This window comes from Gopherus flavomarginatus, chromosome 4 (genome assembly GCF_025201925.1).
Source record: "Gopherus flavomarginatus isolate rGopFla2 chromosome 4, rGopFla2.mat.asm, whole genome shotgun sequence".
Classification (NCBI taxonomy): domain Eukaryota; kingdom Metazoa; phylum Chordata; order Testudines; family Testudinidae; genus Gopherus; species Gopherus flavomarginatus.
Window position 1 is genome coordinate 201,986,463 of NC_066620.1, and position 14,952 is coordinate 202,001,414.

The 14,952-nt window shown below is 40.5% G+C and overlaps 1 protein-coding gene across 2 annotated transcripts in view; it reads right to left on the minus strand.

Moving 5' to 3' along the window:
- Positions 1-889: 889 nt before the first annotated feature.
- The window catches only part of CD2AP (CD2 associated protein), a 146,159-nt gene continuing 132,096 nt past the window's right edge, over positions 890-14,952 (minus strand). The window contains exons 14-18 of one of the 2 annotated variants that reach the window (XM_050950763.1): positions 12,925-13,037; positions 10,766-10,855; positions 6,010-6,194; positions 4,323-4,386; positions 890-3,412 (exon numbers count right to left, since the gene is read on the minus strand). In XM_050950763.1, coding sequence (XP_050806720.1) covers positions 3,371-3,412; positions 4,323-4,386; positions 6,010-6,194; positions 10,766-10,855; positions 12,925-13,037 — 494 coding nt within the window. In that variant the 3' untranslated portion in view covers positions 890-3,370. Of the gene's footprint in view, positions 3,413-4,322; positions 4,387-6,009; positions 6,195-10,765; positions 10,856-12,924; positions 13,038-14,952 lie in introns of those variants that run through there. The other variant, XM_050950764.1, reaches the window with a different exon arrangement.

The window sequence follows — 14,952 nt, forward strand, 5'->3', positions numbered from 1 at the left end:
AATTTAAAATTAAATTAAAATGCAGAGCTCCCCGGACTGGTGGCCAGGACCCAGGCAGTGTGAGTGCCACTGAAAATCAGTTTGCGTGCCGCCTCTGCCATGCATGCTATAGGCTGCCTACCCTGGAGCTAGGACAAGTCACACATTTCTCTTTCTTCATCTGTAAAAAAGAGGTAATCAAGCGTCTAGAGCTCGTCGGAAAGTGTTTATTTTACCACCATGGGGAAAAAAAATCAAGTTTTTTGGGCAGAAAATCAAAAGCTGAAAATTTCAGTTCCTAAATGCAAGAAAAATACGATAGCCGTATCTAGGGAAATACAACCTAGATGGAGCTAATAAAGGTGGGTGCATAACTGGTTGGAAAACCGCTCCCAGAGAGTAGTTATCAGTGGTTCACAGTCAAGCTGGAAGGGCATATTGAGTGGCGTCCCGCATGGATACATTCTGGGTCTGGTTCTATTCAATATCTTCATCAATGATTTAGATAATGGCAGAGAGAGTACACTTCTAGTTTGCGAATGATACCAAGCTGGGAGAAGTTGCAAGTGCTTTGGAAGAGAGGATTAAAATTAAAAATGATCTGGACAAACTGGAGAAATGGTCTGAAGCAAATAGGATGAAATTCACTAAGGATAAAAGCAAAGTACTTGCATGCATATAAAATTGGAAATGACAGCCTAGAAATGAGTATTGCAGAAAGAGATCTGAGATCATAGTGGATCACAAGCTAAATAAGAGTTAACAGTGTAACACTGTTGCAAAAAAGGCAAACAGAAGGATTCAGAAAGCAATTTCCTTATTTGATGTCTCTTTTCCAAGCTTGTGTTGTAATACAACTAAGACAAAATTCAAAACTTCCTTGAACAATAAAAAAGCAAACATACTAACCGAAGTTTGGGTTTTTTTATTTGCTGGAGTTTTGATAGCATGCATGATTTTTACAGCACCTGTAAACAAGTCAGTGAAGCATTATGCTTTAAAGAACTTGTATTTTGTGGAACATGTGTATAAACATTACCCTTCCCGCCTCCATTGTACTATACAACACTAATCATAGATAAGATGTATTAGGCCGACTTCTTTATGGCTAAAAATACTCATAGCAGCGACTTTTAAAAGATGATTTTTATTAAATCAAGTCATTGCACTTGTTCATTTATTGCTACAGCGAAAAAGGCCATTAACTTCTTATAATTACCTTTCAATTTTTGATTTAACTGATTGTCTTTTTCCGCTCGTCTGCTATAAGCTTAAGTGCAGACGTGATAATCATGACAGCAACCTATCACAGGACTTGTTTTATGCTCTGGTCACAGTGAAGAGCTTATAAAATAGAGAATCTTCTATTTCATTAGGCTCATTTCTTGCTTTGCATTATCAAACTTAGTAAGTAAAGAGGTAAAAGAGTTCTAAATGCAAGGTTTAGTGTCTGAGAAGCACTACTGCTACCCATTATTCCTGGATATAAAGTTGTGGCTTAAGTCTTCATTTGTGATGCGTCAAGGCAATTAAGAGTTAATATTCAACCAGCTGGTCAGCAATGGTTCTCAGAAATATAACCTAAAACTTGTAGAATATATTTACTATTCAGATTTCATGAAAAATGCAATCAGCAACTGCAGAACAACATCATGCAATTCACTCTTTAGATGTTTGCCACTTCTTGTGCACCACATATGGAAAAGTGTTCTCATGATTTATTAAAAACTTTCACTTTACTTTATGAATCTACATTATTACCCCTACTGTACTCAAATGAATAGAAATCTAAATGGTGTTTTACAAGCCAAGACTATTTATTGGTTAGCTTGTCAAACTAGAGGGCATGCTATATTCCGCTAGGTCAATCAGAGATGAGGAGATTGTTGCTTAATTGAAGCAATGCATTTTAATTAGGGTTTCTATTTAAAAAGCTAGAAATATTGTAGATTTGTATCAGCTGTGGATAGCATTAATAAAATATGAATTAAGGGGGAGGAAGAGAGCAGGGAATAGTTTTTCAGTATTTATTACTTGGATATTTGCATTGCTCCCAGGGGGGGTTAGGTACAATGTGACCTGCAAGTTTTCAACTTTTTCCATGGGGAATACATGAAAGACATTGTGTCAGATCAGCACAATGATTCATCACAAGCTGTTCCAATCTATTGTGTGAAAATATACATTTCTTTAAAATGTGATTACATTTGGATTTACATAACATACTGAGAGCTTATGGTTTATGGCATACGTAATACGCTTTTAAAAAAGTCTCAATATTTACATAAGAGCCCGAAGTGATTTGTTTGGAGCCATCCGTGTCCGTTGGGTAATACTACCCAATTTTAAAAGACTGTATGAACGTGTATGTGTATATGCACATGGCTGACTGAAGACTCTGAAAATTGCAATTCATATGAAGGATGCTTTTAAATTGTTCTTTTTTAATACTACTATTACTGCAAAAAAGAAAAACCACTGAAGACTGATGAGCTAGATTTAAATTCAGAAAAGCAAAAAAAATCCAGAATTAAGGCTGATTTTGCATGTCGTATGTACTACGATACCTGGACACAACAGCATTTAGCCTTACTGTGAATTTCTTTTTTCCTTTTTTTGTGGTTTTAAGAATTAACTTTGTCCTACTATAGTTTTATGGTTCAATCATAAACCCCTTTTATGAATCCTATAGTGCAAGTGACAAAATGTTTGCTGTTTAAGAGACTATTTTGATTAGATCACTAATTACTACTATGCATAGACGATTAATCTGCCACATAGGACCACCAAATTCTTGTCTCATCATCCAAATTATAAAACAGCTTATTACGAATACTCTCATTGCAGACAGGCACAACAGTGTAATCCCGGGAAAGAATGCTAAAATTAAAAAATAATATACAAATATCATATTCCCTTTTGTGTGTCTGGGAAAAGTAGACTACAATTACTATTAGGTACTCTGTCCTTCCCAATTGACTATTTTACAGATTACTTGTAAAGATATATCACCCTATTTATAGTATAGATCTCTTTAAAAATTACACTACAAGTATTCAGTACAAATCTATTAAGAACTCCCTCTTCTTTTTATACAGATTCAGTAGTATTTTCAAGCAAACCAGAAAATAAAGGTCTGCAATTCCAGCACAGTAAGAAATAAGGCCTCTTTTATATTGGCAAAAAAAATTACATCAATTTTTTTTTTTATCTTCTCTCTCTGAATACAAGACTATATTTCTCTTTACTCTTTCTTTCCCCCCTCTAAGCCCAAGGAACACCAGCTTTCATTTTACTGAACTAAAAAAAAAAAAAAAAAAAAAAAGTCAGTTCTATTTGTATTATGTTTCTGAATTCCTGGCAAGTTAAGGACACTGAGTCTGTGGCTGACTCATGTAGACATGACTGCTTTCTTCAGCTTTTCTATTTCAGCCTGGAAAAGAAAAACATTATGAGAATAATGAACTACCCAATATCAGTATCTTTAATTTACATGATTTTTACCAAAATCTTTATCTTTCAATCAATTTTTCTTTGCAATTCATCCTAAGCAACTTTCATTATTAAAAATGCATTTAACAATTTAAAAATAACATACAACTTAGTAGCCATGGCTTACAAGATTCATTTTAAAATACATATTGTCTATTTGTATGGTAAATTTTATTGAATTAGTTGGTTCTGATTAAAGTGTACCACAGAACAAGTTTTTTCTCTGAATTCAATTAATGACTTCTCCTGCATTATATGATTGTATGGGTTGGTGCATCATCTCAAGACTTTCTTCCTAAAATGGATCATGTACAAAATTTCACACTAAGCCTACCATACTACATGATAATGTGAAATATACTTGTCTTAGTTACACCATTGCAAATCTGAAAGAACTCCATTGATTACTACGGAGGTACACTAGTAAAAATCTGTTAGAACAGAATATGGTCCATAGTATTTTCAAATGTGTGAAATTACACCTTTTGGTGAGTTGAAGGATACTTTCAAATAGGGTCCCTTTTGTGTCTGTCTAAAAATAAGATTGTGTATAAATGTTCACCTAGGATGAACCCATATTGACTATTCCATACATGCAGTATTCATAAGTGATATGTACTCAGAATTACTCCCTGTAAAACAGACTGTTTTTCCACACAGCTTGAAGAGAGAAAAAACAAGTCTGCAAAGCTTATTGTACAGTATATGTACCTACATGCCACTAGGCAATCATTCAGATTCATACTAATGAAACAGAGATCAAACAAGACTGTTAAAGGTTTTCAATAGCCTTCCGATGTCATAAGAGTACTGTATACACGTCTATACACTGTCCTCATCACTAAAATTACCTCTAGGAGACTTCGCATCATCTTCTCTTCCTCCAAATCTTTTTTTAGTTTTTCCAATTCGCTGCTATAAATTATAAACAAAATTAAAATATTATTGCAACTGAAAAAAACCCAAAACCATGGTCTTCTATCTTATGGTGTTGAGAACTGAAATTGCCACTGATAGGGGAATTAATTTACATAACAGGTTCTTGGCAACACTCTATCACATATATGCTACACATATTTAAGTATTCCTTAGGAATATTTTCCATGCAATATTACTCTTATAAAACAATTTATGTAAAATATTGGGGCAGGACAGACCCTTTAGAGGGTTGGTCTTATTTACAAACATCTTGAGATGAATTTTGAAAGAGCATTGCTGATCGCTATCTCTCTGTTACAAGAATTTTTATTTTTGCTTGAAGAGTAACCATTTACGGAACATTGGTAACGGTGATAAAAAAAGAAGAAAAACACAAAAGGAGGAAGACTGCAACCTCAGCAATACAGTAACTCCTCGCTTAACGGTGTAGTTATGTTCCTGAAAAATGCAACTTTAAGCAAAACAATGTTAAGTGAATCCAAGTTCCACATAACAATTAATGTAAATGGGGGGGTTGGGTTCCAGGGAAATTTTTTTCACCAGACAAAAAACTATATATTATATAGACATCTATGTATTACATAGACATACACACAGTATACATTCTAAACAAACAATTTAATACTGTTCACAGCTATGATGATTGTGAAGCTTGGCTGAGGTGGTGAAGTTAGAGGGTGGAAGAGGGAGGGATATTTCCCAGGGAATGCCTTGCTGCTAAATGATGAACTAGCACTCAGCTGAGCCCTCAAGGGTTAACACGTTGTTAATGTAGCCTCTCATCAAGGCAGCATGAACAGGAGGGAGGGGAGACGGCATAGCAGACAGACAGACAAGCACCTTGTGTGTGGGAGAGCGAGAGAGATGCACACTGCCCCTTTAAGTCAGCTGACCCACTCTTAAGTACATTGTCTTTTTAAGTGGATCAGGAAATTGAGACAGCAGCTGCTGCCCCAAGCGCTCTCTCTCTCTCTCCATGCCTGTCCCCTCCCTGCTCTATATGGAGAAGGGGTAAGCGGGGTGCAGGAGCAGGGGGGAGGGGGACACCCTGACATTAGCCTTCCCCTCCCCAGCAAGCAGGAGTCTCTGGAAGCAGCACATGGCAGTGGGGGGAGGGACAGCTGCAACTGCTAGCCTGCTGGGCGGCTGCAGCACAGGGAACTTGGGGGAGTGGGGAGCTGATAGGGAGAGCTGATAGGGGGCTGTCGGTCCACCCTGGTTCCAACCACCCACCAGCTAGTTCCACCGGGCTGCTCTGCCTGAAAGCAGTGGACAAAGCAGGCGGCTGCCACACAGTGTTAGAAGGGAGCATTGCACAACTTTAAACGAGCATGTTCCCTAATTGATCAGAAACGTAACAACGAAACAATGTTAACTGGGACAACTTTAAGTGAGGAGTTACTGTATTTCTGAGCAAAAATTAATATATATTCATTATATAACCTGTTGGGTGAACTTCTAAAGCAAGGTGCCTAATGCAGAGTGATCAATATGGAAAACTTACCTTTGAAAATAAATTTTCCAGTATACAATAATATTTAGAACAGAATTTGTTAAATATATTCAATTTAGGAGTAAGAGGAATTAAAAAATAATTACCTATGATCTTTTTTCAGTGCTTCTACAATACTCAACAACTGATTAATCTGAATCCTGAGATTGTCCACAGAACTTTTCCCCCCATCTGTTTGGTCTTTAACTGTGATTTCTCCAGGAGCAGAACTGAGTAAAATAGAATTCGGTCTTGGAGATGAAGATAGAGGTGTTGAAGTAAACACAGGTGACTGAAAGAAATCAATGAAAAGATAACAATGAATTCACTATAAATTGGGGAGAACACACCACACAAATTGTGTGTTTTTCTTTCAAGTATTATTTCAACCCAATGTGTTACACTATAAAAATGGTACACAGAACTATCCAACTTGTTACACTGTTTTTTTTGTAGTGTACACAGCACATCTATGTACTCTGGGCATTTCAATCGTGGCAGAAAGCATACTCCATTTTACAAGGCAGTACATACTTGTGCCAGATAATGTTCTGAGAGTAATCAATGTATAAGGCCAAAGAGCCTATCTGGCGTGTCTCCCATTAGCTGGAACTACTACTTTGAGAAAAGACTGTTACCTTTTCTGTAACTGCTGTTGTTTGAGATATGTTGCTCACGTCCATTCCATATTAGCTAAGCATGCTCACCACATGCATCGGTGCTGTAAGTTTTTCCCTCAGCAGTATCCATAAGGGACTGGCTCTGGCGTCCTCTGGAGTGGTGCCCGGATAGCATGGTATAAGAGGTGCTGCTGGCTCCCCCCACCCTCAGTTCCTTTTTGCCAGAAACTCCAACAGTGGGGAAGGAGGGCGGTTATGAAATGGACATGAGCAACACATCTCAAAGAACACCAGTTACGGTGAAGGTAAGTGTCTTTTCTTCTTTGAGTGCTTCTCATGTCCATTCCATATTGGGTGACTCCAAAACAGTACCCTTGAAGTAGGTAGGAGTTCACGGACGTGCAGATTGCAACAGAGCTCTGCCAAACACAGTGTCGTCTCTGGCCTGCTGAGTGATAGCATGATGAGTGGTAAATGTGTGAACAGAGGACCACGTTGCAGCTCTACAGATGTCCTGGATAGGGATGTGTGCCAAGAAGGCCGCAAAGACGCCTGTGTTCTCGTCGAATTTGGCCCCCTGCTTATTACGGGTCAAGCCCGGCTGGGCAGAGGTGGGTGGCGCTTGTAGCCCTTGGCTCATTTATGGGGCTGGTCCTGCCAAGGTTGGCTCCCCTGGCCCTGTGGCTGTTGCAGTTTGAACTGCTTATGCACCATGGCTGGGACATAGAGACCCAGGATTTTTAGGGTGGTGTGGGAGTCACTGAGGCCATGCGACTTGCTGTCTGTCTGCTCTGAAAATAGAGCCTGGCCGTCAAAGGGCAGGTTCCTGCATTGACTGCTGAGCCTTGGTGGACAACTCAGAGAGGAACAGCCAACAGGAGATAGTGGAGATAGTGAAAGCCATGGCGTGGGCAGCAGTGTCCGCAGCATCTGCCGCTGCCTGGAGGTCCACCCTGGCCGCGGTTGTGCCCTCATCAAGGATCGCTCGAAACTCCTTCTTGGAAGCTGTGGGGAGTGACCCTTCGAACTTGGCCATGGCTTGCCACATATTGGTTCTGAGGTCAAGACTTGAATTTCAGAGACCTGTCTTGCCGACATCACTGCCCCCAGGAAAGCGACATTCCATGACCAGTGTAAAAGGGAGCAAGAACCCAGCAGCTCAAAGGGTGGGCTGGTGAGACTAGAAAGGACCAAGCTTAAGATCCCACTGTCGGACAGGAGTCTGTACCTGCGGGAAGCATCTCTCGAGCCCTCTCAAGAATCTGACTCATGTAATGGGAAGACACCGTCTGTCCTTGGATCGGCAGATGAAAAGCGGAGATGGCTGCTAGATGTACTCTAATGGAAGAGTATCAGAGGGGTTGCCGTGTTAGTCTGGATCTGTAAAAAGTGACAAAGAGTCCTGTGGCACTTTATAGACTAACAGAAGTATTGGAGCATAAGCTTTCATGGGTGAATACTCACTTTGTCAGACACACGTGGTGGAAATTTCCAGAGGCAGGTATAAATATGCAGGCAAGAATCAGTCTAGAGATAACGAGGTTAGTTCAATCAGGGAGGATGAGGCCCTCTTCTAGAGCTAAGGTGTGAACACCTAGGAAGGAAAAACTGCTTTTGTAGTTGGCTAGCCATTCACAGTCTTTGTTTAATCCTGAGCTGATAGTGTCAAATTTGCAAATGAACTGAAGTTCAGCAGTTTCTCTTTGGAGTCTAATGGAAGAGTGTGGCAGGCTCTGGTTCCTCAAATGGAGCAGGTACTCCAGGACAGCCTGTATGGAAGAACGTGAGGGAAAGATGCCGTGCATAGATGCTCAGTGGGAAAACCTCATCCAATTGTCCCAGTAAGTCGGTCTGGTTGAGGGCTTCCTACTTCTCAGGAGGACCTGTTGGACTCTTTCCAAACAGGTCCGTTCCTCCGGGTTCAGCCATGCAGCATCCATGCCAAGAGGTGCAGAGACTCTAGGCTGGGGTGTAGGAGCCAATGGTGGTCCTGTGACAGCAAGTACAGGTGGTTGGGCAGGGAGGGGCTGCTGACAAGCTCATTAACATGTCTAACCAATGTTAGTGAGGCCACGCCGGGGGGATGACAACAACCTGTGCTTTGTCTCTTGATCTTTGCCAGGACCCTGCCGATGAGTGGAATTGGAGGAAATGTGTACATCAGGTTCCCTGGCCATCACAGGAGGAAGGCATCAGAGAGGGGGCCCTTGCTCAGACCTTGCCGAGAGCAAAACCGGTGGCATTTCCTGTTCTGTCTGGCAGAAAACAGGTTCCCCACCTTTAGAAGATCAAGCAGGCTACCTCTGGATGAAGCGACCACTCATGGTGAGAAGAAAAGTCCCTGCTGAGCTGGTCCACCAGCATATTCTTGACACCGGGAAGGTGACAAGCTTCCAGGTGGATTTCGTGGCTGATACAGAAGTCCCACAGATGGAGTGCCTCTTGACAGAGTGTCGACGAGCGTGCTCCCTTTTGCCTGTTGATGTAGACAGTGTGCATCCCAGCCAAGGCATCTGACACCAACTCAATGGAGTGAGGGAGGGGTTGTCAAATGTAACTTCCTCCAGGACTGTCCTGCGGTCGGTCCGCCATCACAGCGAGGTAAGTATCACCTGGGGAATGGTAACGATCTTTTTCGGCCATTTCTGGACTAGGAATAGACCATCCTCAATCATTGCAGGGGCTGCATTCGGAGCCTGGCCCAGCGGACCACATAAGTGCACGCTGCCATGCGATCCAAAAGGCGCAGACAGACCCTGGCTGTAGTTAGAGGGAACACGGAGACTTCTACAATGAGGTTCATCAGTATGTGGAACCTTTCCAGTGGCAGGAACGCCCTGGCACAGGTCGAGTTGAGGACCACTCCAATGAACTCTATCCTCTGCACTGGCACTAAAGTCGACTTTTTGTCATTTACCAGTAGGCTCAGAGAGTGGCACGTGGTCTGAAGCACTGCAACATCCCTTTGGACTTGAGACCTGGGGGAACTGCCCTTGATAAGCCAGCCATTGAGGTATGGGTAGATCTGAATACCCTAGTGCCTGTGGTAAGCAGCTACAATCAACATGCACTTGGTAAACACTCTCGGTGCTGTCATCAGGCCGAAAGGGAGGACCGCAAACTGGTAGTGGTGGGGCCACACCGCAAACCGGAGGAAGTGTCTGTGCCTTTGAAGATCGCCATGTGGAAGTATGCATCCTTCAAGTTGAGGGCAGCATACCAGTCTCCCAGATCCAGGGAGGGGATAATAGAAGCCAGGGAAACCATGTGGAACTTTAACTTCTTTATGTATTTGTTGAGGTCTTGCAAGTTCAGGATGGGCCATAGACTACCCTTGGACTTTGGGATTAAGAAGTACTGTGACTAGAATCCCTTGTTCCTGTACTTGAGAGGAACTTCTTCCACCGCACCCAGCTGTAGCAACCCCTTTACCTCCTGTGCAAGGAGACTCTTGTGAGAGGGGTCCCTGGAGAGGGGTCCCTGAAGAGGGACAGGGAAGGTGAGTGGGAAGGGGGGGTAGAAAGGAACTAGAGCGTATAATCTGTTTCACTGTGCTGAGAACCCATTGGGCACGGTAGGAGAACAATGTACCAGAACCTTAGTAACTGAGGCAGTTTTACCCAAGAGGAGCAGCCCACTTAAGATTAGGAGTTCTCCTTTGTGGAAAGCACTTTTCGTAATGTTGTCCCAGGAGAGAGGTGGGACTCTGCTAGGAATCATACGAGTTGTCCCTGGAATGAGGGGAGGTGTTCGCCTTCCTCTTCATATTGGGTTGCCCACTCTCAAAACGCTCCCCCACCTTTCTGTAACTGCTCGTTGGCAATCCTGGCCTCCTGCCATCAGATTTACTTTGGAAGTAAAATTCACAGAAGTTTTTACCAACTATCCAGAAAATCCAGGATGACACCAGCTCTCTTATCTTTCAAGAACGGCAATGTAATGGGGCTCCCTAAAATCAGTTATTAAGCAAGCTTCCAGGGTGGTAACTGAGGTCAAGCTATGCCATTCTGCATGCCTCTTCTGCTCAAACCTGTTTTCCTTTATCCAGGAGCTAGGTTGCGGAGCAGACATTTAACTTACTTCTGGAACTGGAAGCGTAGTTCTGTGCTACCCAATATAAAACTAGTCATTCCTCTATCAATGCAATCTGTATGGCTGCATTAATCAGCAAGTGCATATACAATCAAAATGAATGGCAGTGCTAGTAGTCTGATATGTGTATCTGATCATTTCAGCTTCGTACCTTTTTAACTTCAGATGACTTTGGTTTGGCACTTTCTTCCTCCTCTTTATAATCCTTCACAATTTTTTCTGTACTCTCATTTTGAGTTGGCTGGTAAATAAAAACATGCATACTAAATAGAATGTGTGCAGAATAGATAAAACAGTAACTTACAATATAATTACTAAGTGGGATGGAGTAAAACAGGGCAGTCAATAGGTGAACCCCAGGCTAAATCCAGACTCCCAGACACTTTTGAATAGACCCAAAAATCTTTGTATTTACTTATTATTACCATTGTTATTTTTTATTATTGTTTTCTCTGAAGTCTGGACCTTGACTTTACCTTGATTAAAAAAAATAATTGACTAGCCCTGGAGTAAAGTAAGAACAGTAACTGAAGCATATTGTCAGAAATACCACCGATGATCTTAACTTGATTTCTAAAACATTGTTAACCTCTTCTGTCTTTCACACTCTTCTCCCCCACCCTTGCCCTTGAATGTTTATTAAATTAGCTGTCAGCTCCTTGGAGCAGGAATTATGTATGTTTCCGCAATGCTTAGCAAAATGAGACCCTGATGTTGATTGGGGTCTTTGGACAAAACCACAATTCAATCACATTAAAAAGAGTTGTAACAGACTGAGGACGTGGACAATCAAACACTTTAAGGGAAAAAAAGGTTAAGACCCCACCCAAATAAGCAGTTAAACCAACTGATAGCGTACTGTGATATTTTGCTATAAGAATAAAATGGGTAAGGATCTTTTATGAAAGCCTGTAATGCAATGATCTTATTAATCATTATGAGGTGTATGCGTACAGGTTATATAGTTTTGAAAGTGTATGACTGCATATATAAAAATTTTAATTATAACTGTGGTGCCACTTCAGGATCACCTCACAACAGGGCAGTGAAGCAATCAGGCAGGCTGAGACTACCTCTCCACCCAGGTGAGACTGCCTTCAAGCACACAGCCATTGTCCAAGCCCAGGAAAAAAACGATGAGGAACCATCAACACAAAATGAGAACAGCCTGAAACTGAAAAGAAAACTGCAGTCTTTGAAAAACAAAGAGCTTGCAGAACTTGGGGACAGTCTCAAGGTGGGGGCTGTCCATGAACACTGGATCCCTCCTATAGCTAGGGGATAGCTATAGGAGAAGCTGTTTTAAGGCAAGAGGTAACTCTTATTAGAAAAGAGATGTTTATCTGATATCAAAGTGTAAAGCCTAAAGTTGCGTCTTTAGGTTTATTTTCTGTGTGCTTTCCCTTATTATTTCTTCGAGTCTGTGCTTTTTCTATTAAACAAACTTTTTATTTTTATCCAGACAAGGGCTCTGGTGTGCAAACTGTATGGAGAGTGTGTGCCAAAGTGCACTGATAACTTTGGGGGAGGGCTGCTTTCACACTTTCGGGGATGAGGAGTCAGAGGGGAACAATCTGAGTGTCTGGTAATTAAAAACTCGGGGATACCTGGGATTGGAAATGCTGTTGATGTTACTCTGCAAAATAACTAAACTAAGAGAGAGCCTGTGCTTGTGGGCAGGCTACTGGTATCAGTGAATTGAACTAAAGCTGCACAGCACAAAGGACCCCAAAGTTACATGAGATGTGGTAACAGAACCCACTGCTGGTCTGTGTGGACCCCACAATGTCACATGACTCTATTACAGCTTCAATTGACAAAACTGCATAAAGATAAACAAACAAATTATTCTATCTCCAACATGTACTCATCATGGCACTTGATATCTTGCATGTCTGAACAGTAATCTACGCTAAACTGTAAATTCCCTGGCCAGGGACTATGGGTTCTTACTCTGGTAAAACAGAGGACACTGGTGGAGTTGAAATATCAAAAAAAAAGTCCACAATGAGAAATTTCTTTTATTGATGCAACTGGAGCACTATCTGAGTAGTCAGGGAAATAGGAAACAGTGTCAAAACCCAATGGAATAGACAGGAAAATCTATTTTTTTTTTAAACTGCAGTCGTGATGCTGCTATATTCAGTTATACTCATTTTCATCTTTACTTTTCCATTTGTGGATACATGTTCCTATCAACTCTCTCTCAGGCATTTGCTAATGAAATGACTTCCCTAGAGTGATGTTGTCCTCTTGTGGGAAGCAGATATCCTAAATTTATCTTCGGAATAATATAGTCAATGTACTCACAGAATGATTGCCGTTGAAACGAGTAGGCAGCCTCCTGCCAGGCATCTTCGGTCTGCTTGCAGTAGGGTGTGACAGATTATCTGAGGTAGCTATTACATCAAAACTTAAAAGATCTAAAAGAAGGTGGGAACACAGACCCCCTTTAAGTTCAAAAGGTTCTCAGGAAGTAGAAACAATTATTTTAAAAAAAATCACTAAGGAGAAGAGAACTGATTAGAACAACAGTACATTCAAAAGACTTCCAGCACACTATGCTCTTAGGATATGCAAGAAATAACTGTCACATGCTTTTAGTAAGTCTGAAAAACAACATTTTCATTAAAGAAACTAGAGATAATTGGCATCTATTAGCTAATAAAACAGTTTAAAAACAAGAAATTCAAATTCATATTCCCACCAGAACAAGAGAGGCTCAAGAGAGAAGGTGGCATGAAGCAGATTTCAAACTCAAGTGTTGAGGAAAATACATAATTGTTTCTTGAAACATTTTTGAAGAAAATTCAGAATAGCATAATAATTTTGAGCCATGTCAGTTTAGATCCATTTAAGAGTTTTATGAATAGTGTATTTTCTTATCTTGATGCTCTTGAAATTAAGCATGTGAATCAAAATTTAATGGAACCTTAGCAGAAGAACCAATGTAGAAAGTTTTAAGTCACTACTAAGGGTCTCAAGAGGAATGATAAAATAGGTAGCATACATTCACTCATGTTAAATCTGCTTAAATGTGTACATCGAGTTGTAAAAATGGCTCCTATTAGCGCTCACCTTCAATTTCAGCAGGCTTTATACGTACAATAAATAACTTGTCTACAGAGAAGCTGCAAGCGTCCGAGAGATTTGTAGTCAAACATTCTAAATGTTTTATTTATTTTCACTTTCTGCTAGTTTAGACATCTTTTCATGTTAGGTGTGAATCTGCCTCTGCCTGCACACTACATAAAGAATCTGGTAATTTAAGTATTGTTTCCCTGCATTCTTTGACTCCTCCTTGCTCCTTGAGATAAGAGTCAACTACTTACACCCCAGGGATACAAATACCCATTAGGACAAAACACCATTTAACAGTAAGAGTAAATGATTTTAGAGTGCTAAAACTGAAGTAGTTAAAGCTAGTTTATCCACTGTGTGGTTACGGGTTAATTAACCTCTCAGTGCCTCAATTTACCCCTTTGTAAAAGCATTTGTAAAGCACTTAAACATCATTATCACAATATAATATGTCATGTATTATGAAAGAGTATTTTAATTTGTAAGATATCTGCATAATACATACTGACTTCCATTTTGGTTAAAATTTACCATCTGTTAATGTTTATCTCTACAGTCAAATCTTGATATAAACTTGAAAGCAAGTCAATACACACTTAGTGTTTTTGGTTCTGCATCATAACTTCTGCCAAATGCATTATGATTTATCGATCAGCAGCTAACATTTAACTTAATTCCCTATTTATTACATTATCCTTCCAGATTCCCTCATCAATCTTCAAGCTTTAAGTATCGTAGAAATCATAGATGGAAAAGACCTTTTGGGGTCATCTGGTCAGTCTTTCCATAGTACTTTAGTGTTTTACCCAGGAGAATTTCAAATGGCTCAAGTGATGGGGCATTCATAGACTTGAGATCTCACTATTAGAAGTTTTCCCTGAATTTTTAAACCAACTCAAGTGTCTTTCCATTACTTTTAGCTACACATCTTTGTATATCCTTAAGAAATTTTGTTTCCTCCTTGGTGATTACACCTTTCAGATATCTCAACTTGCCTATCCCTCCTTTTAGTTGTTGCTTAGCTAAACTGGACAAATTCTACTAAGGGATTTTTAAGGGCACCTATCACCCTTTGTAAATGTATATTAATGCTGGCAACAGAAGGGAAAAGTAGACGTAAAGGGAACGGAGATGAGTGGAGAGAAGTGGAAGGAGAAATTTGAGAAGTGAGGAAAGGACAGAGTAACGGATATAAGGAGATTGATGCAGAGGGCAGTTTGGGAAGAAAAGGATAGCCACAAGATAAAAAGGTCAGGT